Source organism: Cyrtonyx montezumae, unplaced genomic scaffold (assembly GCF_038088225.1).
Source record: "Cyrtonyx montezumae isolate F1298 unplaced genomic scaffold, pur_monq_1.0 scaffold_2, whole genome shotgun sequence".
Taxonomy (NCBI): Eukaryota; Metazoa; Chordata; class Aves; order Galliformes; family Odontophoridae; genus Cyrtonyx; species Cyrtonyx montezumae.
Window position 1 is genome coordinate 9,011,961 of NW_027071936.1, and position 24,836 is coordinate 9,036,796.

Genomic DNA, 24,836 nt, shown 5'->3' on the forward strand with positions numbered 1-24,836 from the left:
ATGGCACAGCAGCCCGCTCCCTGCCAGGCCACCCTGATGTTCTCTGGATTTGGAGGTACTAAGAGCTAGAAGGGGCTGCCAGAGACAGCAGCCGTGCTGTGGATGCCCGTGACGCACGCTGCACAGAGTGCCGGGCAGGTGGCTCTGAGGGACTGGGTCACACGTGTCTGTGGGGATGCTGAGACCTGCCATGTTCCCTGCAGGCACTGGGTAAGGCTGGATGCAAACACAGCTCATCATCCACCTCCAAAGCACAGCTCACTTCCACAAAGTTGAAATTGAACTTCCATACTCGAACGTGGCTGAAAGGAAGCCCTGGAGCTGAAGTCATGCGCTAATTAAAATAGATCTTTCTCCAAAGTAAGCAAGTTAAAATTGCAGGTAGAAAGGATTGTCACAGATCTACTAGGCACTGTGAGGGAGATGAGAGCCGTACAACCAACGCGCCCTCAAATCTCTTGCTGAAGCTCCTTTAATCCCCTGCATTCCACATATCACAGCTACCACGCTGGCCTGGGGATCTGCTTCCAATTGGTCAATAGCAACAGGAAAGTCTTTAAACCTCCTTTTGATCCAGACATAAGTCACGTAAGATCTGCATCTTGCACACCGGCCCTCAATTCTCCCAAGACTACCTGCTGTAATCCGGGGATACCGCGCACAGAACCAGCGGGGCCGTGTGCTACAGGAAGCGTTCTCATGTCTGGAAACGCCGCTGACTCTCAGCTCCCATAACTTATTAATGAGTTATTATTATTCATTGTTGAAATGCTGCCAATTTGTATTATACAAGCAGTCAGGCAAGATGATCGTATTGGGCCCCAGCAGCTTTAGTCTGTGAATGAACCACGCCGAACGTGCACCACACTGATTTCCATAGGGTGCAGAATCTAGGAGGGCTGCTTCTCCTCTTCAGGCATCATTGTATGTGCTGACAAAAGAAATGTGGCTTTGTGTGAGTCTCCCCTCAAACATCAGGTGAAGACATTTTGATGGGGGGGGGGAGGGGGAGAAGCACCATTTTAACAAAATAACAACCTCACACCCTCCTCGCACAAAGTTACTTCGCACCAGCTAGACTCCTACTCCTGCTGCTACTTTGAAAAAGCCTGGTACGATAACAATGGGATATATTGCAAGATCAGCAAAGTTCACGTTTCATAAACGCATGTAAAATTATATCACACGCTATCCCAATCCAGCATTACGCATGCTCTTGCAATATCCAAAGGAAAAAAAGACAGAAGTAATGATACCTACCCAAAAGCTTCAAAGAAATCCAAAAGGCCTGTGGGCATGGAAGAATTTATGTGCATATAACAATGCACATTAGCACTGATGGGGCTTACAGCACATCAATCTTTTGTCCGCCCAGACGGGAACACCATGAACCAATTATTCCCTGACTTATATACAATATTGATGCAGGTGACAAAAGGCTGCAGAAGGTGCAGCTTGGGGAAGAATCGGAACCTTTGACTATTACTTTATTTAATTCTTTAAACTCTGCTCTGCCACAACCACCAAAAAGAGTCTGACCTCACCGAACTGATGTCCAGAGGAAGGGGCAGAAACGGAGGATCTGTTTCGCTGTTTGGTACAGAGTCTGCAAACCAGAGGACTCCAGACAATCAGGCCTTAAAATGGATCATTCATCCTTCCTCTGAGGGCCCATGCAAAGTATCTGTAGGGCAGAGGCACACAGGGGTTATGAACTGGTATTTAGGAGGGAGCAGTAGGAACGTTTGAAGAAACAAAGATTCTTCTTTTCCTCTTTCATCTGTTTGGTAGTTCTGATAATTTCGAAGCCTGAGCACAGCTCAGTGTCACGCAGGCCCACGTTCTTCGTTATATATTGTTTTAAGGTACAGTAAATTAATAAACTACAGAGCTCACAACTGTTACTGCTGTAGCTAAACTGCTTTTGACTCACAGGCCAGCCTCATACATTGTAATAGTGTTGATTTACCCTATCAACATTTCAAGTGAAGCATATGAGAGTTCAGATATGTTTTCCCTTCCAGGAGCCTCTCTCTCCTTCAGAGCTTGTCTCCTTGAGGTGTTTAAATATAAAAGATGTTGCGCTGCCATTTGAGAATGGCCTTTAAGAAGGTGCACCCCCCCCCAGCTAGGGGGGAAGAATCCTGCCCTTCATAAAGCTCTTTTCAGCTCTTCTAGAGACAAAAACCAAGCAGCTTTGTCAGCGTAGGTCCATTAAAAGAGCTTATGTGATCGGTCTGTTTTCATGCTCAGAATGCCTTTGGTCTCACTACCCCCAGCCATCTGCTCTCTTGTGACAGCAGCTCTGCCACCCTGCTGGGATCTGCCTTCGCTGCTGGGTCAGTGGCAGCTTCTCTGCGGTGAGAAGAGCCAACCTCCTTGGGAAGGTCTGCCAGGGAAGCACAGGTCAGCAAGGCACTGGGAGTTTGCCAGAAATCCTGCAGCTACACGGACCTCTGGCTCCAACACAGAGCTAGCTGCCGTGCAAAACCTGCCACTCTCTTCCCTGCCCTGTGCCTCATTATGCACTGCTCTGGATTACATCGGTTACTGAGAACTATAACTGATTTTCTCTGCAGAGCACAAAGGGAAATTATGGCGTGGGAGTGAAAAACCACCTAAGTCTGCTGAGACGCTACCAATATCTCTGACCTCACATTATGTTTCACTGCTCAAAGCCTCTCTTCTCACTACTTGGCTTTGGACAGCTGGAGAAAACACACGCACTTACATCAGCAGAGATAAGCAAAGCTCATATGGAACACTTGCAAGTGCAGGAAATACAACATCAAATCACTTTCCTCAAGAGCTGAGAAATCAACTGCACACAAGCTGCCATAACATCCTGACATAACCAGAGAAACCTTCTAGTTGCATCTATTTATTTATTAGGACTTAGGTACATCATAAAAACTGTACACATTTGAGGTGCTACTGTATTTACGCGATCAGAAATAAGCTTAACCTAAAAGCTTGGTTTTGTGCGCCATCTGATCCTCTGTTACTGGGTTACACAGTTACCAGGAGGGAGCGTAACTCCAGATCTAAACGGCCTGTGGTCTACCTCCAAATAAAAGCAGTGCAAGTCTACAGGCAGCTGTGAACTTGTTGCTATCGGGTGAATGAGAGTGCTGCTTTAAAAGTACACTTGCTCTGCCATAATCACAGAATCGTAGGGGTTGGAGGGGACCACTAGAGATCATCGAGTCCAACCCTGGCCACGTAACATATGAATAACATGGGCTTAACCTCATAGCCTAGATTGTATCATTGCCCACCTTTGAGTCAAACTGCGTCGGATTTCACACGTCCAATGCCATTTTGAAATGCATATACTCGGAACACAGTCAGAAAGAAAGCACAACTTCACCGTCAGCTGGCCTTACAACGATCAGCTCTTATGGGATTAACTTTTTAAGCTGACCTTTCAGACTTTTCAGCTACCAGCTGGGAGCCTTGGTTTTCCATCAGTTCCCTGTACCATTGGCAGGGCGACGGTGCTTTAAACTCTGCTCAGTCAACCTTCAAAAACACAAGAAACTGTCTTGTCAGAAAGCCAAGCCCAAACGACCACAAGAACAGTAATTAAAGTGCATAAAACAGCAATGAAGGGTTACTAAGTTCAAACATCCAACTGCTGTTATCGAAGTACATCTCCTGTTCCAATCTTTACAAAGAACAGCGGGCTGAGTTAACACCCAAGAGTAAAACTTGGCACTGTGAGACAGCTGATGTACAGGCATAGTTGCTTGAGCCATTAGAATTAGCCTACTGGACTGAAGCCAACAAAATACCCCCCGCAACGTCAGTCAGAAACAAAGCAGACGGATGATCCCGGAATCGTAAGAAACATGACACTGGTTTTGTTCTGGTTCTGGGATCATAAAGGCTAACGACATTGAACTCCCTGATAGTTATGGCTAGTGGACAAAACAGCCTTGAGAGAATCTCTCCTAATTTTAGGCCTAGGCATAAACTATAGGAAAAGTACACCAGATAGTAAAATGAGGTGACATTTTTTCTTTCTTTCTCAGCTGTTTTACCCTTTGAATTATCCCGAACAACTCCTTTCTGCGTGCGAACTGTTCATAAGTGGCAGTCACGTCGTCTGTAAGAGCCTTAAGTTGTACGTGTTGGGCAAAGCCCCTAAATCAAGTACAGGGACAGGACAAAGTCAGTCCCCCTCCCCACCTCCTGCACCTGCTGCTTTAGAGCAGCACTACCAGAGATGGACGCAGACCTTGCTGCGCCAGGCCCTATGCAAGCAGTGAACAAAAAGTCCTCACCCCCGAAGAGATTACAGCTCGAGGGCTGAGACACAAAAGAACAGCTGAATCCACAGGGGCAGGCAGGGCTGGCTTTTGTTCTCCCTGCGTATCCACCCAGGCGAGAGGCAGGCAGAGCTGGGCTGACTGCATTCAAACTTTTCACGAGCAAAACACGGCTGTAATTTTGCACTCGTTTTAGGAAGTGAGACATTTTTCTTCCCAAGGCAGCCCTTTGTGGTGACGCTGAAAAGCCCTGCAGTTCCCCCACCCATCGAGCTCCTTATTGATCGCAGAGCTTCCTGCCCCACACACGCCCTGCTCGCACATGAGAGCTGCTGGGAACATGGCTGGTGACTTAGCTCTTCTGGCTGCCGTGTCTCTGCTTTCTGCCTTACAGCAAAGTAAGACCCTTGGGACTGCGGGGCTGGGGCTCGGGGAGCTTTCCTCCTGTTCTGCGGTACTGGAAGTTGTGCTGTAGAAAACTGGCTGCTCTGTAACTTGAACCTCTGGTGACTCCTCGGACTTCTCCTGGAGGAGTGTTGTTTGCCCACTGTGCAGCCCGGGAGGGAGTTGGCTCAGTGGGACGGGTTACTTTTCTCTCTAGGAGAAAAGCATTTATTTTCAATTCCGTTTTGTTTGCGGACTTTCTGGAATCACACTGTTGTGAGAGCTCGTGACTGGCTGTGAAGTTACCCAAAAGCCACACCGTGTCTTGGTTTCGATTCTTATTTATGCAGCTATGCAATTGAAAACCTCAAAAAAGGAGAGTTGATTTGGCAGATGGAGTACATCAGCGCTGGACTGAAAGCACTGCTTCCTGAAATAGACAGACACGAGCTGCAGTGTCTGGAAGGAAAGAGGGAAGCAAACTTTTATTCCAGGCAGCAGTAATAGAGATACTCCACAGCATGTCCCCCTCATTGCATTCCTCTAAGATCTAAATATATGTACTTTATCCCTGCTGGCACGCCTCAGGGAACTAAGGATTGGGGAAAGAAGTGGGCAGGTCTGCGACATCCCTTTTGCTGAGCCTCTGTCTGTAACTGCGGGAGCATTTTTAGTGCTTGTAATGATTTCCTTTGAGATACGTTGGCTCACAGTTGTGCCTGACACAGAAGTGTGAAGAGTTAAAGCCAAACGAAACCAAGTTATCCAGAAGCCTTGTGCATTTGGAAAACTCCACAAATTGATCAGGTATCTAAAGGGGGAAGGGAGTAAAAAAATACGTATGTTCTTCGTCGCGATGGTGAATCCATATTGGTTAAACCGAGTTAAAAATCACGCTTTCAGCCCAACATCAAGCCCAAAGAGAACACCGCAAGGATCCAATCTGTGCATCACAGCTCGGTTTACTCTCAGCACGTGCTCTAGCACAGGAAAACCAACACAGACAAAGTGCTGCGAGCCCAGCTGAGCGTTGCATTGCCTGACCTCGGCACCGTGGCTGAGTGGTGGCACTGCTGCTGTAGGCCTGGGCTGTGCAGGTCTAGGGCTCGGGTGCTTAGTTCATAAACAGTGTCAGCAAAAGCAGAAAGGGAAAAAATACATTTCCGGAACAGCAGTTTTGCAGTTTTCTCCCCTTTCTCTTGAGTAAGCCACGCTTGAAGGTGTGACCTGAACTTCTGTAAGGAAAAAATAATTTTTTATCTAGGGTCCATCAGATAAAACAGAAAGAGCCAAAGAACAATAACTGCTCTTTTTTTTTTTTTTAAAGAGACTCAACTGAGCTGTTCTTAAAAGAGAAGAACCGCGCAATGCATGAGCCCTATATTTTTGCTTACAGGTCGCTTTGCTCGGCTGGTGGGAAAATCGAGAATGAAGCACAAGGTCATGCCCCCAGCTGTCACTGGAGCTCCAGAATTTGAAAGAATATTTCGTGCACAGTAAGTCCTGACATCACTGAGGTGGTGGCGAGGAATAACAATTCAGTCCGGAATAGAAGTGAAAACATTACCTTAAGATACCACATTTGTCATTGCATCCTTTGCTCAGAAAATGAAAAGAGAATGAAGAGAATGCTTTTCAAATGGTGTAGCTACTGTTTTAATGACAGTGGGGTACGTTCCACTCATTTAAAACTGTTCCTGTTCAAATTCTGATAAAGATGGGCTGTCAGATCACCCAGACCTCAGCAAAGGCTCAGAACGGGTTGGCTGCGCCTTACAGAATTCGGTGTGCTGGCATGAAAGCTGATGACGCTGACAAAGACGCTGTAGTCCTAACCATAAGAAATCCACAGTGTGCTGCCTATGCCCGGTAGTGCTTCGTAGAGGAGCTTGGACCCAGCAGATCAATCTGGGCTGCCTGCACGTGGCTCTGTGCCTCCTCCTGCAGTCCCAAGAATGCTGACCCACAAAATGTGCTCTCTGATAAGCAATCAACACTGCATCCTTCTGCCTGAACTCCTTCCTGCTCCTGCTGCACAGCCACTGAGTTACAATATCAGTTATGCATTTCTGCATAGGTGGGACACAGAACCTTGCCTAAGTTTAAATATGAGGAAACATTTGGAATTGCTTGTATTTGTACTGAAATTACAAAGAAGTGAATGTTCAAGAATTCCTAAAGCTGGCTTGAGCATGCACTCGATGAATTCAAGAGCATTAATTTTGGTGGGAACCAAGCAAGGCCAAAGCTGATTTTCCTTTAAAAGAAAAGCTCACTCCTATTCCTTTCCAGAATAACGTTATATCAAATTTATCCCGCAGACAAAACAGTGCGGAGTTTTACCCTATATTCCTGACTGTTCTCTGGATCGCAGGATGGTTTTTCAATCAAGGTAAAGAGTTCTTGTTATCTACTGGACTGCAAATTTCAAAGATCAGCTTTATAGTGAGGCCGAGTACTGCGGGCATCCTTTTGCTTTCCCCTTCACTGTACTGTCTTACCTTAGCCTTCCTGAGGAAGGCTCAGTGGCACTGCAGTCCCCACTTAGCTGTGGCAATTCACACAGCCCCACCAGCTTTCGCTTTTCTTGCACACCACAGACTCGCGCCACAGCACATTTCTCATTCACGGAAAACCCACTGAGGATTTTCTGGGTGAATCATTCAGAAAAGCAGCTCCCAGATGTTTCCCACTAACAACTACGCGTCACAGGACAGCTATTGTCCCTTGTTCGTTCTGGGACACGGCACTAAGTGCAGTCAGCATGGAGCATCTCCAGCCACAGATGGTTACTGTCCCTCAAGTACACAGGCAGACTCGTGAAACTCCGTCATGATCCTCACACACCTACACAGGCTGGCATTTTGGCATTTCTAAAAACCATTTCATTTCAGGACTCCCTTACAGCCCGATCCCCATCTCCATTGCACTAATATAACTCTGGAGCAGCTCTGCTGCTGCCAGATGTGAGATGGTACACGTGCTCCTAGACGGGCACTTGAATCAAGGAAGATGTGTGCTGTCGTAGATGAAGAGCACGTTAACTTTGTCACCTTCTCAGCATCTCCCACAGGCATGTTTACAAGAGTTAACCCAGAGCAGAGGAAAAGCTGTCCTCTGTAATATTTGTGTGGTTGGAAAGGACACCGAATTCGCTCCTACTGCTTAGCGCTGGGCAACCTAAGTGGCCACACAGCCTGCTCCATCCATCACAAGTACCTTCACGCTTTTCCCACAGGGAGGTCAGAGAGCTAACATGCACTACAGCTTCCTCTCCTGTCCTTGGATAAAAGCCACTATATAAATGCAAAGCATGTTATTAACAACATAAATAAGATTCTCTTTCCAAAAACAAACACTCCCCTTGAACATGAACTCCCGTAACAATACAAGATGACAGCTGGGTCAAGCTGCAGTGCTGCAGCCCACTGTCCTGTCCCTGGGACAGCCCCCAAATCACTAAAGCGACTGTCAGCAGTCCTCATTTTTCCCATTACTCTTCCCTTTCTTAGAACTAGCCTCCCTGCTGGGCCTGCTGTATCTGTTTGCCCGCCACAAGTACTTCCACGGCTACGCTCAGTCCGCTTCAGGAAGGTAAGGAGCTGCACGCAGGTTACAGACCACCTGAGCTGGGCTGGGAGCCAAGGCCCGGCAGCGAGAAGTGGCTGCAACTGATGTATAGCTGCAAGCATGTATAGCAGCAAGAGGGCTTAAGCAAAGGGCCTGTGGGTGGAGGGCTGGCTGCGACAGGAAAGTCTGGGTTACAACGAGGAAAGGTTGCAGGAGCCTGCTTTGTGCTGAGCACACGGGCAACCACACTCGGAGAGAGCCAAAGGCAGAAGCAGCTTTGCAGCTTCTTGTGAAGGAGGCTGCTCAGGCAAGGCACACGCCGCCCCAGCTCGTCTGCTGCTTCATTTTTCCTCAGTTTATCACGAGGACCTTTAGCCATACAAAGTGCACTCAAAGAGGCAAACACGTCCGTCCTTGTAGGTTGATAAACTTTCACCAAATAGATAAGAGGTGCAGCTTCAGATAAGCATATGTTAATGAGTGTAAACACATTGCATGTGGCAACACGAATCCTGCTACAACAAACACATGCATCAGCAGAACACCCCTCTGGTGTATAGGAACACTCAAACATGCCACTTCTTGTATCACTGAAGCCACAGCACTGCATGCTGCTTCCTGACCTAAGGAAGAAACGCAATAGTTCAAGTGACGCAGAGAGCGCTGACCAGAAGACTAGCAACTGTCAAGGAAGTCTAGGGAGCAGAGCCTTCATAATAAAGGAACGAGGAGAACACAAGGGACCTTCATTTAATCAACAGACTAAGAAAACCTTTACAAAATCTTTCCCATGCTTTACTTCTTGGGCTTAAAAATTCAGGACTCCTAAGGACAGCGGCTCACTTCGTTATCAGACAGGGCCTTATCCCCACAGCCCTCCAGCTGGCTCCAACGTACGTTTACCTAGATAAACTCTGGACGTTTTCATGCTCTCCTGAAACCGAGGAGGTCTTAGAGTCACCATCTTAAAATCCGTGTTTTGCACGCCCTGTATGTATCAAACCTCTAGGCACCAGTGAGGTTTCTCAGGCTCCCCAGCCACCTGCTGAATGCCAACCACTGCACTTCTGCAGGCATGAGCGTAGTGGGCTATAAGCCAAAGTCCAAAAAGCTCCTCAGATATCTCCCCGATGCTTACGTGATGGCCTTTCCTCACCTGCTCAGCTGGCAGAGATCAATCCTGCACCAACTTCCAGAACATGCCTACCTGACCAGAGTCCACTCCAAGGCAGATAAGGACAAAGAGGAATGTGCATGCCAGATACATTCTGTGTCAGGACTTGCAGAGAGGGGGTTAGGAAAGCCAAGGAGTAGATGGAACTGAACTTAGCGAGAGATGTTAAAAACCACAAGCGATTCTATGGATATATTGGCCAGAACAGGCAGGCCAGACAGAGCGTGCCTCCTCTGGTAAAGGAGCAACTGGCTACGGCAGATATGAGCCTCCAGGTGGGAACTGGGGGAGTAAATCCCCTCTCGCTGTAAGGGCAGAGCAAGTCCAAGGCTGCCTCATGAGACTGAATGCATACAAATTTTGGGGGCTGGATGCACCCCAGGGTCCTAATGGAATTGGCTGAGAGGACAGATAGGTAGTGATAGGAGAAGAGAGAATGGTTTTAAGCTCAAGGAGGGAAGCTTCAGGTTGGACTTCAGAGAGAAGTTCTTCACAGATAGAGCAGTGAGGTGCTGGAACAGACTGCCCAGAGAGGCTGTGGATGCTCTGTCCCTGGAGGTGTTCAAGACCAGGCCCTGGGCAACCTGCTCTGGTACCAGATATGGTGGTTGGAGGCCCTGCCTGTGACGGGGGAGTTGGAACTTGATGATCCTTAGGGTCCCTTCCAACCCAGACCATTCTATGAAGTCAAAACCCACCCAGCTCCAACCCTCTGCCATGGACAGGGCTGCCAGCCCCAAATCAGGCTGCCCAGAGCCCCATCCAACCCGGCCTTGAGCATCTCCAGGGATGGAGGGATAAGGCACACCATCTTCCCTGGGCAGCCTGCTTCAGTGCCTCAACATCCCCATCTGCCTGATACATGCTAGACAGAGCCTCACGAGGGCAGAGAGGGAAACTCACCTCCCTCAACCTGCTGCCCACACTCCCTTTGATGACATTATTTTTGGACAAAGTAATCTGATCCTCTCCCAACATGAATGAGTGCCCTGATAGGTAAGTTTTAGGAACATATTGTTCCTTTCCAGTCCAGAAATGTTTCAGTATGTTCCTCGAGAGAGGATACTAGGAATCACTTTCCTCCCTAGCAAACGTCACGTGTGGGAATGGTTTTATTGCCAAGACACCCAAGGTGGTGTTACAACAGTGATCTTTTCTGATCGGGCACAGCTTCTCTTAACTGAGGTATTCAGGCACCTGGTTTCACTGTGAACACACCACGCATGGCCTGTAACAGCTTTTTGCTCCTTTCTACTTCTAGGTTAATGGGCTTTTACTTGAGCCTGATAGCTCTGGCTTGTTTGACAGTCCTGGGTGCAGCTGGAATTGTTAACAGCTTAATGAACGAATACCTGGACGTCAACATTGGAAAAAGATTTCATAAATTGTTCTGAAGACTTTAAAACAAAATAAAACCCACAAGTAAATAATGCAGAAGCTCTCCCTGGACACCAAAATGATGATGAGCTGCACGTGAATAAAGTATCAGAATCCTCCATTAGCATTCCATTGTGGCATTAAGCGTATGCTTTTCCTGAGCTGTTTACACTTTCTTCTCTTGAAAAGGAGCTACTAAGACACAGCGGTGCGTCACATCGATGTTTTCTATTACACAGTCTGTCTTTCCATACAGCATTGCAAACTCTAAACAAATCACAAAACCCATTAATTCCCTAAGTAACTCAGCTCCAACTGGAGCTGCAGCCAACAGCCCATCTTACCCAGCGTCCTTTGGCTTCGTCGGTGCCTCTGAAGCCTTCCTTCACTCTTCTTCAGTCCCGGCAGCAGCAGCAGCAGCCATTCTGCACAACGGAAGAAGATGCTGTAATGCACTATGCCACTGCAGTGCAAATGGCATAGGACTACAGAGGAGTAAAGACCCTGAGTGACTGACTGTTCCAGCACAACAGAGACAACATCGCCACAGAAATCACTGGGAATTCTTCCACAACTTGGGACAGCAAACCCACCTGCCAGCGATGCCTCGAGGCAGGCACGGGCAGCAAGAAAAAGGAGGCAGGTGTCCCAGTCGTGCATCAGGCAAACATGCAATAGAGGAGCCCCAGAGGCTGCTGATAGTGTTTAGACAGGTCCTTGCTTCTGAAATTATCCTGCACTAAGCTCACCTGTTGAAATGCTCTGGCATGCTTACAGATATCTTCCCATGCCCCATCTACCTCAGGGAAAGGAAGAGGCAGCACAAGGACAGCTTCACACGACAAAAAAGGTGGATGCGAGGCTGCCAAGTGACACCCCGTAGCACAAGCCGTGGTACTGTGGGATACACACGGGCCTCAACTGCTTAGAGCTGCATTTACAGTGGCAACACACTGACATGAGGAGAAGAGGGCAACTCACCTTAAGGTCGGTACTTGGACCAAACCGTTCAGACAGCCCATGCACGCAGGCCCTCCGCAAGCTGCGATAACAGAGCCCAGTGCGTGGCCCACCGTGACTCCCCAGCGGGGTGGGAACAGGACAGACAGATGCCAAGCCTCAGGTCACATGAATACAACAAGCCTGTATGCACTTTCCAAAGGGTTTGTGACCACAAAATCCCAGTGTAGAAGAGGCTGGGGAGCTGCTGCAAACATGCTCTTCCCTCGCTTCCCCAACTCATCTTCCCACCTCCCACGTCCAACCCCATGCCTCCCTCCTTCCCCCCCACATCTCACCTCCCCAGAGTGCAGCTGCAGCACTCCTGCACCTCCACCCTGCGTCCTCCCCAAAAGCATTTCCTTCCTGCACAGAGCAGTCACTGAAACTGAGAGACACTGCCTCTCACGGCAGCACAATTAGAGACCAGATCACCTGGAGCATAGGCCTTGTCCCACAACACCTGAAAGCCACGAGAGCCTCACTTGCTCTTATGAAAGGGGCAGAAGAGGCTCAGAGCAATAGCACACAGCTGGCAGCTCACTGCACTCACCTGTGGTTGCTGCCTGCCTGGTAACCCACGTCTTGGGCAGTGTCTCAAGAGAGGTGGGGCGAGAGGTGATCCCACAGAGCAGCCTTGCATACGACTCAGATAACCATCTTTTTATTTGTTTGGTGGTTGTTGGTTTCTTTTTTTTCTTTTTTTGTTTTTTTCTTTAAAAGTGGTATGTTAACATCAGCTTTTTTTTTTTTTTTTTTGGTCTACACTTTCAGAGCTCTGTACAGGTCTTAAAAGGAAATAAGCAATGCTTAATGTACAAAGTAAAAACAGAAAACTAGAAAAATCTGAATAAAATGGAGCAAGTTGCCATCAGGGATACAGTACAAATTAGTAATTAGACATCATCTGAAGTGCAATACCACTGCAGTAAGGATGAGTTAAGGAATGAAATAAAAATACTCTATTTTAAACAAACAGTATATATATATATTTTTATATGTATATATTTTACAGATAGTAGACCCAGTGATATCTGTAGAATTGTAAAAACATATTTACAAATAACTTTTTTTTCTTTTTTTTTTTTTAATATTACATATACATCAGCACCATAGTAAGGAGGAAATAAAAAATAATAATAATAATAATTAAAAAAAAAAAGGAACAAAACCCCAAATCTATTAAAATCTACCTCTAGTACTTGGTCCCAGTATGGAGTATTTGGAGGAAGCTTTGCTAAGACAGCAGCTCGGTGCCGGCCACCATCCGTGCTCTGGAGCTGCTCTTCCTGGGGTGGTGGCTGTGCACCTCCAAACCCAGTTCCCAGCGGGCTGCCTCCGCCCTCATGCTGCTCGCTTGCTCCCGTCCCTCAGGATGCTGTCACTGTGGCTGTGGGCTGAGAACTCTGCCTGGTGCCCTCGCTCACTGCACTGGGGCCCGACCCGACTCCTGCTCCAGGGCAGCTCTTGGCTCAGGAGGTGGCAGGTTTCTAAGTGCAGCTCTCCTTGCTGCACTAGGCATTCTGAATGGCCAGCATCTCGGAGGAAGATGTATCACCCCTTCACTGCAGTGCTCTGGGCACCGGTCCACACAGTGGAGATAGACAGCGGAGACAGCGATACGTCACTGTTACCTAAAAGCGTATCTGGGCACACCCAATGTTTTTAATGCCTAAATCCATTATTTTAGCCATCCATGAATGCTCTTGACTGTAGTCCTTCCTTGGCTGCCCTTTTTCAAACACTGAAGTGAATGTTTATTCCAGCCAACAAAGGAGGTTAGGCCACCACTCCCTTAAAACAAAAGACCAGGTGGCACATCATGTGTCAGGCTGAGACCCCAGACATGTTCAATCTGCATTTTGCAGTATGAGAGGAGGCACTCGTTCCTGCTTGCCAGACCCTCCCTGCACATCTTCCCATCTTCTCCTGTCCCTGCCCCTTTGCGAGGAAAAGCGCAGCGAGTTTACTCAATGACAGATGGGAGAAGGGATGTATGAAAATATACTGGGGAGGGAGGAGAGACAGAGACCTCCTTAGGACTTTTGCTGGCGTCCCCTGGTGCCTCGCAGCCCTTTAGCATCTCTCTCAGCTCTGCTCTGCACCCCGGGCAGCAGACACACAAAGTGCTCTGACAGGGAAGCACTACTGCAAGTCCCTTGGGGACTAAACAGCTTCTTACGCAACCTGCCCGCTAAAGCCACCTCCAGCAGCGGACCTGCAACCAAACTGTCCTCACTACACAATCGAATTCATGTTCTCTTACACTCCTACTGCTTTTGTATCACGCTGCAGTGAAAACGGCCACCTCTCTATGACCGTTCAGGTTTGCCACGCGTGTGCCACGCACCCCCTGCAGCAGCCCAGTGCCATGGTTTGCTGCAGCCCGCTGACACAGGCTTCTTTAGGCTTCCATCTGCTACCTCGAAAGCTGCGGCCTTCGCAATGACATGAGGTGGGAGACACTGGGACTACCCCACACCGCTGTGCAAGGAAGCCTCATTTCAGCAGAGAAAGACCGCTTATTCTATTCCAGAGGCATCAGCTGGCTTTTCCAGTTTCCCCATCCTGCCCCACACCCATGCGGCAGGCACTGCCACGCCCTGGAGACTGATCGTGGAAGTCTCGTGACACTGATGTTCTCAGCATCACCCGATCCTTCCCAAGTTGGCTACAGATCAGCTCGATTTGCACGATTAAAAAACAAAAGAAAACAAACAAAAGAACCCCAAACTGACCCAAACCAAAAACCCCAACAATCTGAGGATGGGGAGCACATCCAACCCTTCCTTTGATTTTTTTCAAACGTTAACAACCAAAACTCCAGACTGTACAAGCCCACTCACTGGGGGTTTCCGAACAACTCATCGAGTTCTTGTATCCACTCATCCCCTGGTCCGCTCTTAATGATGGAGTCCACGAGGTCTGCGCCCTCGGCTAAACTGGAGAATGAGGCCCCAGCTCCTTCGTTACTATAGCTGTAAGATATGTCCTGAGTGGCATTCCTCTCGTAGGCCTGGCCTTGGCTGCTCGGAGCAAAGCTACCACCTGGCATCTGCTGCGTGGGAGGCTGGCTAAAACCAGACATCGTGGGGACCCCCTGGCTTATCGCAGGCATCACCATCGGCCTGGCCTGGCTGGTGCCCTGCTGCCCGGGCAGCGGCTGCAGCAGCTGTCTCCCCATCGCCGGGTTCAGGGCTCTCACCGTTCCGCTTGTGTCCACAACTGTCTGATTAAGTCCTTGCGGGAAATGCTGCTTGGACAGCCGAGGCTGCCCAGACTGCATGGGGTATGTTGTGCCATTATTGAAAGGCCCGATTTCGCCGCTAGTCCTTCCGGTTATAGCTTGCAAGCCTCGCTGCTGCCAGTTTTGCGTTCCCTGAGGGACAGTCCCCATCAGGTTCTGAAGCCGTGGTGCCTGTGGCCTGGGTAAGACCTGGCCCACCACTCCTTTCATCTGCTGCTGATGCTGGGGAAGAGCAGAGTTTACCAGCATGTTCTGACCAAAACCGCTGACCATTCCCACCGCTTGTCCAGAGGCAGTCTGCCTCGTTCCCTGGCCTGTGTTATGCGCCATGCTCATGCCGCTTTGGTTTGGGTGCTGCAACATTTGGCTCATCCCCGTGCTCATGCTGTACATTCCTGGCTGGCTGGAAGAGGCATTGCTGTAAGGAGCCATGCCCAGGTCTGACTGGCCCACCGTGGTAGGCAGCGTGCTCGGGTTCTGGGAGGGACCCATTGCCATCATGCTCGCGTTCTGGGCCATCATTCGGGATGTCCTCATGCTCTGGAGCGCCGCTTGGTTTCTCACAGCTGCTATATCCTGGGGAGAACCTACACCAGAAAGGGAGGAAGGTGAGAAAAAAACCACAATCCTGTAAATCTTACACAAATCAACGCGCCTTTGCTTAAGAGAGAATCTGCAGGAGCCTCCTGCACAACAGTGGGATTTCTGTGCGCTGTGCTTTTCCAGTGAACAAATTACTATTACACATGTAGGTTAGCAGAGAGCTAGAAGGTTACCTGTGCATGGGACACGTACTTACAGCCGCATCTCAGAGGTGATATGTTCTGCACATCCCCGAGGCTGCAGCCTCAGAGCTGCCCTGCCAAATCCCCGCTCCTCAGAGGTGAGAAGGAGCACAGCTGAATGCCACACAAATAGGAACCACCGATGGAGTTACGTATTTAATTTGAGAAGTGGGACACCACTCTGCAGAGGGCTGTTGATATAGGCCAGCAGCCTGCTTTTCCACCAGGCCTGAAGCGAGGCTGGCAAGGTGAAAAGGCCAGCGGTTTACTCACTAAGTAATTTTCAATTATGACAACGTGGGGATTTGCACCCAAAGGGATTTGTGGCTTTGGATTTTTGAAGAGTCGTGGCAGTGAGATTCCTTCCACACATGATGTGCCATTACAGCCATGGCTACTTCCCTGCTAATGAGCTGCTCGTTTTGCAAGGCCACTGGGGCCACAGGGCTAACGCAGGCCTGTCTTTCTGCTACTTCGCTGCGGCCAACAAGTAGTGATTTTTGCAGCGACCTAGGAGTAAAAGTCTCCTTTCAAAAGCAAAAGCATGCTTTTCTTTTGTTTGCATGCATTTTTTCCACAGGCCCGGGGACAACGTGCGCCCTGCTCTGAGCAACAGTTAGCCCCTCAATTCTGAAAGCTGTGCATCACTGTGATCAGAAGCACTTAATCTCCTTCAGACACACCTGATTCAGCTTCTACCAAGCAAATGAGAACGCTTCTGTTGGCCTTCACCTAGAGTTACCTGTTGGAAGCTTCCTTTTAAATATCTCCATTGTCTTTCAAAACCAAGCCTTGAAAATGGAAATGTCAGACTCAGAAGATCAATCAATTTTTTAATCGCTCAGGAGGCATAAATGAATGGATTTTCTATACCATTGTTACTGATTAAGTCTACGGAAAGAAGAAAAATTGTTTTTTTGTGGACATTTAAAGCAAGGAAAGTGTATTAGTGAATCAATATGATAAGCACATTTCAGCCCACCTTAGGCCAGTGATGGGAAACCAGAAAATCCTAACCTTGTTAAACTCTACACCGTGGTGGAGAACTGGACTGTGCTCACGTCTTTCTTTGAGGGGTGGGGGAGCTATTGATTTCTGGGTAGCCAATACGCTTCTGTATTTACTATCCTTACTTAAAAACAATTACCGGAGCTCCGATCATGCCACGGGTTCATTGTGATTTTGAGTCAATACCATACCGAACTAAACAGAATCCTCAGCAGGCGGAGCTCTGAGTGCAAGATGCTCACAACTACCCCGGCTCAAATATCGTTAGAGGCAAGAAAAAAAATGTTGCTGCAAGAGTCATAAACTGTACAAGAAAATCGGGTTCCCATGAGAAATGGCCACGAATAACCCAAGTGCCGTTCCTATAGTGTCACACACACGAGGCAGCAGACGGCTACGTCTTGTTTTCCCTGCAGCAGGACAAGCTCTGGGAGGAGGCTTTCAGCTTGACTCTCCAACATATACATAAATGGAGCATTCTGTAGCATGAAGAGAGACCATCTGGATCTTATCTGCAGAGGGCAAATGTACCAGCAGCTTTTACTTCATCTACGCTACCAATTAAACCACTTTTTTTTAACGACTGGCAGAGGGTCCCCTTGTTTTTTGCTTTTTTTTTAACGTAGATCACTTCCTTCCTCCACAGCTGCAAGATACCTCTTCTTACAGTGATTCCAGCCAGTGCCAATGAGCACAGGTAATGCTAAAAACTCATAGTGCACAAGCAACCAACAGCAGCTGCAAACTTCCAAAGGAGTCGGCAGAAGTGAGCGGCTCACACCCTGCCTTTGTGCCTGGCCCGAGAGGCAGGGCTCCGGGCAAGAAGCAGTTAAAGGGGAAGATGCAGCAGATTTGGGCCACCTTCTGGTCTCACTTCCACATAACCCACTGCACTGGATTACAGTATCGTGACTAGACAGGAAAAAAAGAAAGGTGAAATATTAATATTTAAAAGGGCTCACTGATGAAAATGAATTCCTCGCTCTGTCACATTAGCCTAAACTCCCTTTTGCATCTCTTTTACATTACACATACGAAGGCAAGGTTTCCAAAAAGCATTGACACAGCAAAGATTTTACATATGCTTCTCAAATAACGCGTGACAGCGAGCACGCGCTTTGATTTCGCAAACAAGTTATCGGGAAAGAATTCACTTGGTATAGAATTAATGCTGCCAAAACCAAGAATTGGAAGGCAATTAGGAAGAGCCACCCGGCTGTCTGTCAGCAGAAGCTTTGGCTGTCTGCTCGCTTTCTGAATACCAGAACAGCAGCGTGCTCGCCTGCCTGGTTTCTGCTGCAGTTATGTGACACTCTCGCAGATAGGCAGCACGAGGACGTGCTGGTTCTATGTATATTCAGAATCCATGGCCACTGAAGGCAGTCAGCTGATGCACTGTGCTAAAAAAGCTCAGGCTTAACTTTTTTTCCTAAAGCAAAGTGATTACCCTCACCTTGAAAGAATCCTGGTTTGGTGAGCTCATCACAAAAATCTCACCTCGGATATTTCACTGTATTCCCCACACCTCACATTCATCAGGCACTGCTGCTAGGTCCTTCTCTAAATGAAGGTGACCCCTCTGAAATTCCCCGCTCATCAAATTAAACTAAGTAGGACATGAAGAAGAGTGAAACCAGCATGCGGCGAGGGATGCTGGCTGAACAAAAAAAAGAACCATGAAGGCAAACAAGGTGAATCCACTGAACCCAGGAATCAAGCAGGCAACACACACGTCAAATACAAAATGCAGCTTTTGCTGTGGAACAGAAAGGAAATTAGAAACATGACCAAACAGCCCACGCTGGGCACTCCCCTTTATTGCAATCTGTGGTACGTGCAAGCGTACAACAGCCCACCTGCCTATTCTGCTCCTCACATTCACAAAACACACGGACTTTAGCTCCAGGGATGTGTTCTGCCTCCACAACAGGAAAAAGAACTTTACCTTGGAACTGATTGACCTGTTGCACTGGATACGGGCTCCGCTGTTGCTGCAAGTGCTGCCGAGGCAAATGTGACTGCTGCTGCAGCTGCTGAAAATGAATGAGGGAAAGAAAGCAGAAGTGAAAAAGATGATTAATTAATTAGTGAGCTGGAAAGAGGCTGGTGACAAAAGTGCTGCAGCAGAACCGCAGTGTTCCTTATCTAGCACGCTGCTCTGGAGAGACAAGTAGAGACATTTGAAGAATCCTCCAGAGAGTACTTGGGCTACTCAACACACAGACTCCTCCTGGTTCAAAAAGGAATAAGCACTGAGGCTAACATTGTCTCTCCTCACTTGCAAGCACTTCATCTTGACCTCTAAAGAGCAAACTGAACCGTCCTCAGGCTGAATGGGGAGGGAGGGACATGAGCTACCTCTGCTCACCCGGGTCTGAGAGCAGCTGTATCCGCACACCCTTTCCTTCCCCCAGCCCTGACAAGACCTATACGTATATATGTACATATTCCTGGTACAAGACTGCTGCCCACCTCTGCCCCCAAAACCCTCAGCTGCGAGGGACAGTGCCTCCTGGTCTGAGCACTGTTTCCCAGGACTGCTGCCTAGCCAGAACAGAAACAGCTACTAAGGCACATTTCCCGTTCCTCATGCCTTCAGTGTCCAGTGACGGGCTCTTGGGTTTTCGGAAGCGAATTGGCCTGGTCTACGCAGGGGGAATGCTACTACATCATTGCTCTGTACTCAGGGCTGCTCTCAAGCCATCTTTTTCATGATACTCTTAAGAAGCATCCTTCCTGTTCCCTGGGAGATAAGCTTCACGTTGCTCAGAAAGGCTACGTGAAGGGGGGCAGGCCACCAGTATTTCTGTGCTTATACAGCATGCACAAGCTCTAACTCAAAGTGGCACCCAGGTCTTAAACTGTACTTCCCTTAGCGAGAGAGACGCTGCTGAGCTTAGACTGACCTATCAGAATGTTTTCTAGGTGAAGCAGAGGACTGCAAGTTTGACTTAGGTGCGAGCTTGTAGTAACCGAACAGCATGACTTTCTGCTGCCTTTCTCCTGGCGTGCCTTTAAAGCGTAGCTGAATTAAACACGTGTAAGACATGACCATTTAGACAAGGTCACGTAACATCTGTACTGTACAAGACTGAGAACTCTGGGAACTGATGACAGGCTCTAATGTCACAGCTTCGCACCACAGCTGCTGGGGTAGGGCTCATTGCTCCCCCACTTCAGCCTGCAGTTCCCAACCTCTCCCTGAGACTAGCATGACCACTTGTGTTGTTTGTGTGATGAAAAAGAGTAAGGAACTGATTTGGGAGATCACAGAGAGAACTGCTGAAGGTGAAAGGAAGGGCTGCACTGTGCAGGCGATCTCACACTAGCTGCAGAACCTGAGACAGACACCGTACCTGCTCTGCTAGGATCTGCTGCTGCTGCTGCCTCTGCTCTCTTAGGAACTGCTGCTTCTGCTGCTCTATCACATGCAGCTGGGCTCTCTGCTCGATCAGCATCTGCTTCATGATGGCTGCTTGAGGCTGGTTGCCCAGGAAGGGCCCCCCCGAGCTCGTGCCTGTGACCACGCTGCTGGCTCCTGGTGGGACAGAGGACTGCATGGGTGCTGTGCTCCGGGACAGTCCCACCTGGTGCTGCTCCTGTGGGACAGAGGGAGAAGGGCTCGTTATTGAGGGTGCTCTGCGAGTAGGTAAGCTATGGCAAGTGTTAAGTCCGTGGGTGAGGGCTGGAGCTTGGAGAAAGCGAGAAACCTGGGCAAATGCTGGTGGCTTGCGACCATGCTGCCTGCTGCAGGGACTGGGGCAGGTTTCTCCTCTCTCCCACCAGAACCTGGAGCTCCAGACCCTCACCGATAAGGCAGGAGCACTTCACGATTCTTCAGCAATAAGAAAATGGGCTGCGCGGTTTATTTGCCCATCTCCCCGCACTTCCCCACGGTGCTGCCGGGAGCGGTGAGTTGCCAGCAGGGGCCGCTGCCCGCCCGCTGCCACGGCTCGGCTCGGCTCGGCATCCAGGACCTGCGAGCCGCTCTCTGCCTCTTACCCATGTAATGGGGAGAGCTCGCTGGCAGGGAAAAGCAAACTAAACCTAAGGCAGCCAACAATAAGGCAGGAAATAATAAGAAAAATACAATTTGTCCGCTCTCTGCTGGAAAGGCAGCTTCCCCAGCACTGAGCTTCTGCCTCCTTACAACTCACACCCCTGTTTGGAAGTTTCCCCCGCTGCTCCCCTTCTCACACAGCACCTCACTGCCCGGTGCAACGTCTCTTTGCTCGGGGGACATGCAGTGAGGGCTCCGTCTTGCCCCCCTGCCCCGATGAAGTCATCAAGCTGAAGATTGCATAACTGATGCACAGGGCTATCTTGTGTTACACTGGGAGATGGGCCAACCGCTTCCATTTATAGACAGCAGCAATGCCACGCTGCCAAAGAACGGAGCCTTTGCTGCAGCTACAAGACGGAAAAGGGGGAGAAGGAAAACCAGGAGCCAGAAGGATCGCTGTGCAGCAGCATCAGCGGGAGCTGCCCCCAAGCCCTTGGGGCTGCGGGCCACTTCAACACAACCTCACAGCAGAGGCTCTCACACACACGGACGGGCAGATGGAGCAATGCCCCACGGCAGCAGAGGGGCTCAGTGCCGTACTGTGCTATGCTGCACCTTGGCTCCAGGGCTGCAGAAGGCTGACAGCTCTTCAAGATGCCCCAGCAGCTGACAGCCCGCGCAGCAGCTGGAGGAAATGCAAGGATTAGCACCAAGATGTTACTTCCAGGGCTGTGCGCTCGGTCATTTCTAGGTACTGGAGTTCGTCTCTTCAGAGAAAACTTCCTGCTTCCAGTTTTAGATAACAGATTTAAAGCCAGGCCTTTGTCGTCAAGCCACAGCACCGCCCCCCCTTCCATTTCTCTTGGCCAAAGCTCTTCCCAAACAATGGTGAAAGGCCCCGCTGACATCACCAGGAGCAGCAGTGGGCTCTGTGTCCTAACAGCAGGAGCGCAGCCTGGGTGGAAGGGCCCTGCCAGTTCTTCCCTGCAAGCACCTCTACAGGTGTTCAGGAGGGCAAACTTCTGCGAGGCCCCAGCTGCTTTGTCAGTGCCTGAGAGGGAGCTGCCTGCTGCTGGCAACGGGTCCTCAGTTAAGCATTCATCCTGTGTCCTCCAAATGTATTTCTGGGGATCTGTGGGAGCGACGGATGCTCCTCAGGAGTCTGGGGCGATGCCTGTACACACACGGTTATGCGCATTTAACATCAGTGGAACTGAAAGCGGTGTCAAAGCAAAGCAGATGATCAAACCTGAGCTCGCTGTGCATTCTGTGGTACGTGAACTAATACAAGCAGCAAAAGAGCAGACAGAAGCCAGGAGGTGGCTTTTCCTGCACACTGCATCAGGAGAATGGCACCAGAAAAACGCATGCAATCAGATGTCTACATTTTTGAGTCGAAAAAGAAGAAACAAGAATGATTTGAGGCACAAAGTGTCTTCCAGTGAAGGGCTTCAAGAGCTCGATCATTCAGCTTACCACAAAGAAAACAGAGATGCTTTGACCATGGCGTATAAAAATACCTTCACGAGGGAAGGAATCCTTTAAAGAGCTCTTTTATCTAGTGAAGAAGGCAAAAGCAGATACAAGGGCTGGAAGCCAGAAATGAATTCAAATCAGGAAGAAGAATCGAATTTTTAGGCCAGGACTTCATTGCCCATCAGAAATGGCAGGTCTGTGCTCTGTGATGCCCCCCAAGACAACAGCCTTTCTGGGTAAACACAACTTTGTGGCACAACCTAAGGGCCTGTGATGGAAGAGGCACTGCCGACCTCATCTCCACACACTCTGAGCTGCTGTTTGCTGGCAGCAAAAAATATTACTGGATATCCATTCACAGGAAAACCTATTATCTACCCAGTGTTTTCGGAGTAACCTACAAGCACGTTCCTGTATTCCCCTGGATATATTTCTATTAAATTCCTGTAACGTTGTTACTTATTGTGTCCCAGGGGGATCTTAATCCCTCTTTCTAAATCCGGCTGCCCAAGCGCAGCCACCTTCAGCAGAACGGTGCCATCTGACTGACCTGGGGAATTACAAGTCCATTCACTTCTATTTTTTTTATTTTTTTTTACCTCGCATGAGCCAGCGTGCAGGATGAAGGGACGGGTCAAACTGTTTTGTGACTGCATCCAGCAGCAGACTTTACAGGGCGGATCGCTTCACCCTCATCCTCTGTCATCCACCCCAGGGAGGGGCTACAAACCTCTCATCTCCCTGGGCCCCCGGTTGCTATGGTCTTTCAACTAGTATCTGAGCGAACAAGATCTCTCTGACGTTTGATGCCAGACCTCCTCATGCAGCCCGTTTGTTTTCCTTTCACCTCCCTTCCCCTGTATCTCTCCTCCCCGTGTTTTCGATACGGTTTGCTCTTGCCGCAGAACAAACAGTATCTGCCAGACTATCACTTTGGTGTATTTGTTAGTTCATCAGAGGGACTAATTTCTTTATTTCTAGCGACAAAGTACGCAATAAAGGATTTGAAAATGAGCAAGTGCTTTCCTAACACCGTTTTGGGGCTAAATTCTGCCAGGAGCAGAATTAACAAGACAGCAAGCCAGCAGCCCTGGCTCAGGCAGGGCCTCCTGCAGGCCTTCCCCAGTGCCCGTGTGGTCACCACGGCCTACGATCCTGCTCAGGTGCAGTGTCACGGCATGTCACCTACTCACAGGTGACTCCAGAGCTCCCCTCAGGAGTCAGCACTCGTGGCTATGGTTGAGAGGTGGTTGGGAACAGCGCAGAGAGGGCTGGGCTGACCCCAAGGCCTGTTGGAAATGGCAGTGCTAAAGGTTTTAGCTTTAATCAATGCCTGCTTTGAGTCCATCTGGAGCAAAAGGGAGGAGAGCTAATGCAAAACACAAGGATAATTATGGCTAGAGAGCCCTTGAGAAGGGGGAGAGAAGAAAAATGGAAGATGAAAGCAGGCAAACGGTTTAAACAAACAGTCACACAGGGCCAATGAAAAGGGGAAACAGAGGGAAAATGACGCAATAAAAATAAATGCGAAAGGGAAAGGAAAGCGTTTAGCATATACTGGGGAAAATACAGAAACTGAGAAAGCACAGATAGAAGGAAAAGATGCTCTAAAGAAGCTTTCTGGCAGCAAATTAACCCACAACCCAGCTGCCCCTTCTCCTCTGAGGCTGTCCCAAGCCCACAGCACATTATCACCTCGCACCCCGTGGAGCTCACTGGGTACAGAGGCATCTCACAACCCTGCTCCAGCTCAGCCTGGCAGGAGCTGCCTGGCGACTCCTCTGGATGGTTGTAGAGTTTGGTTAGTTTTGTTCTCCTCTCAGTGAAATTTCTCTCATTCTCCCCTCAGCCGTTTTGTTTGAGGATAAACAAAAGGTATTTTTCATGCTTAAGGACATTTTTCAGATCCTTTCTTCAGTGCTGTGATAGATGAAATCTCTTTCATTTTTAGGAAAAAAAAAACCACACCAAAACAGCAAACTTGGCACATGCGTTGATCCCCAGCAAGAAGCATGTAATTTGCCAAGTCCGAAAGAATCCTGGCTGAGACATAAACTCACTTGGGCCATATGCTCTCCTTGCCCTACGCAGAAGGCAACTTACCTAAAAAACTGGTACGAGGCCGCAGTTGCCCCACGTTGCCGCTTCTGCCAAGGCAAAAAAATCCACCCAGAAAGGTTCAGCACAAAGGTTTGGGGCTCTCACAAAGAGCGACTGCTGTCTCTGCAGTGGTTTCACATAACTCACTCGAGGTGGCTGGGATGGCGTGCCACTCCTGGCTGCCCATCACCCACTTCCAGCACTGATAACCCTGCTCATTTTTCCTCCAACTTGGACACGGCCTGTGTGTTTCCATTCGCCACTCAGCTTTTGTTTTGACATCCAATCTCACCAGCCCTACTAAGAACTGACAAATAATTCTGATTTGGGCGGTGCCTAGGCAGTCTTCAGCCACAACGAGCTCTTCACTGCATGGTTCCTGCCTTCTCTCCAGGGTCTCCTTTATACAGCTAAGGAAAACTCCACTCCAGAGTTAATTTCT

The 24,836-nt window shown here is 49.0% G+C and overlaps 2 protein-coding genes across 2 annotated transcripts in view; one reads left to right on the plus strand and one right to left on the minus strand.

The window, feature by feature from the left end:
• MAML3 (mastermind like transcriptional coactivator 3) overlaps positions 1-24,836 on the minus strand; it is a 413,710-nt gene that overhangs the window by 215,389 nt on the left and 173,485 nt on the right. Inside the window, exons 3-5 of the mRNA XM_065736329.1 lie at positions 20,172-20,414; positions 18,761-18,848; positions 14,370-15,609 (exon numbers count right to left, since the gene is read on the minus strand). Coding sequence (XP_065592401.1) covers positions 14,618-15,609; positions 18,761-18,848; positions 20,172-20,414 — 1,323 coding nt within the window. The 3' untranslated portion in view covers positions 14,370-14,617. The remainder of the gene's footprint in view (positions 1-14,369; positions 15,610-18,760; positions 18,849-20,171; positions 20,415-24,836) is intronic.
• MGST2 (microsomal glutathione S-transferase 2) lies at positions 4,469-10,908 on the plus strand. Its single transcript, XM_065736356.1, has 5 exons — positions 4,469-4,669; positions 6,052-6,151; positions 6,977-7,047; positions 8,168-8,249; positions 10,661-10,908. The coding sequence occupies exons 1-5, from the start codon at positions 4,594-4,596 to the stop codon at positions 10,791-10,793; spliced, it is 462 nt and encodes a 153-aa protein (XP_065592428.1). The 5' UTR covers positions 4,469-4,593; the 3' UTR covers positions 10,794-10,908.

What these genes read in the sequence shown, in the direction of transcription:
- MGST2 (XM_065736356.1), top strand. Translation starts at nt 4,594, where the DNA reads ATGAGAGCTGCTGGGAACATGGCTGGTGACTTAGCTCTTCTGGCTGCC. An exon ending in GCTTTCTGCCTTACAGCAAA is followed by an intron (nt 4,670 to 6,051) that starts GTAAGACCCTTG and finishes TTTTGCTTACAG; the next exon opens with GTCGCTTTGCTCGGCTGGTG. An exon ending in AGGATGGTTTTTCAATCAAG is followed by an intron (nt 7,048 to 8,167) that starts GTAAAGAGTTCT and finishes TCCCTTTCTTAG; the next exon opens with AACTAGCCTCCCTGCTGGGC.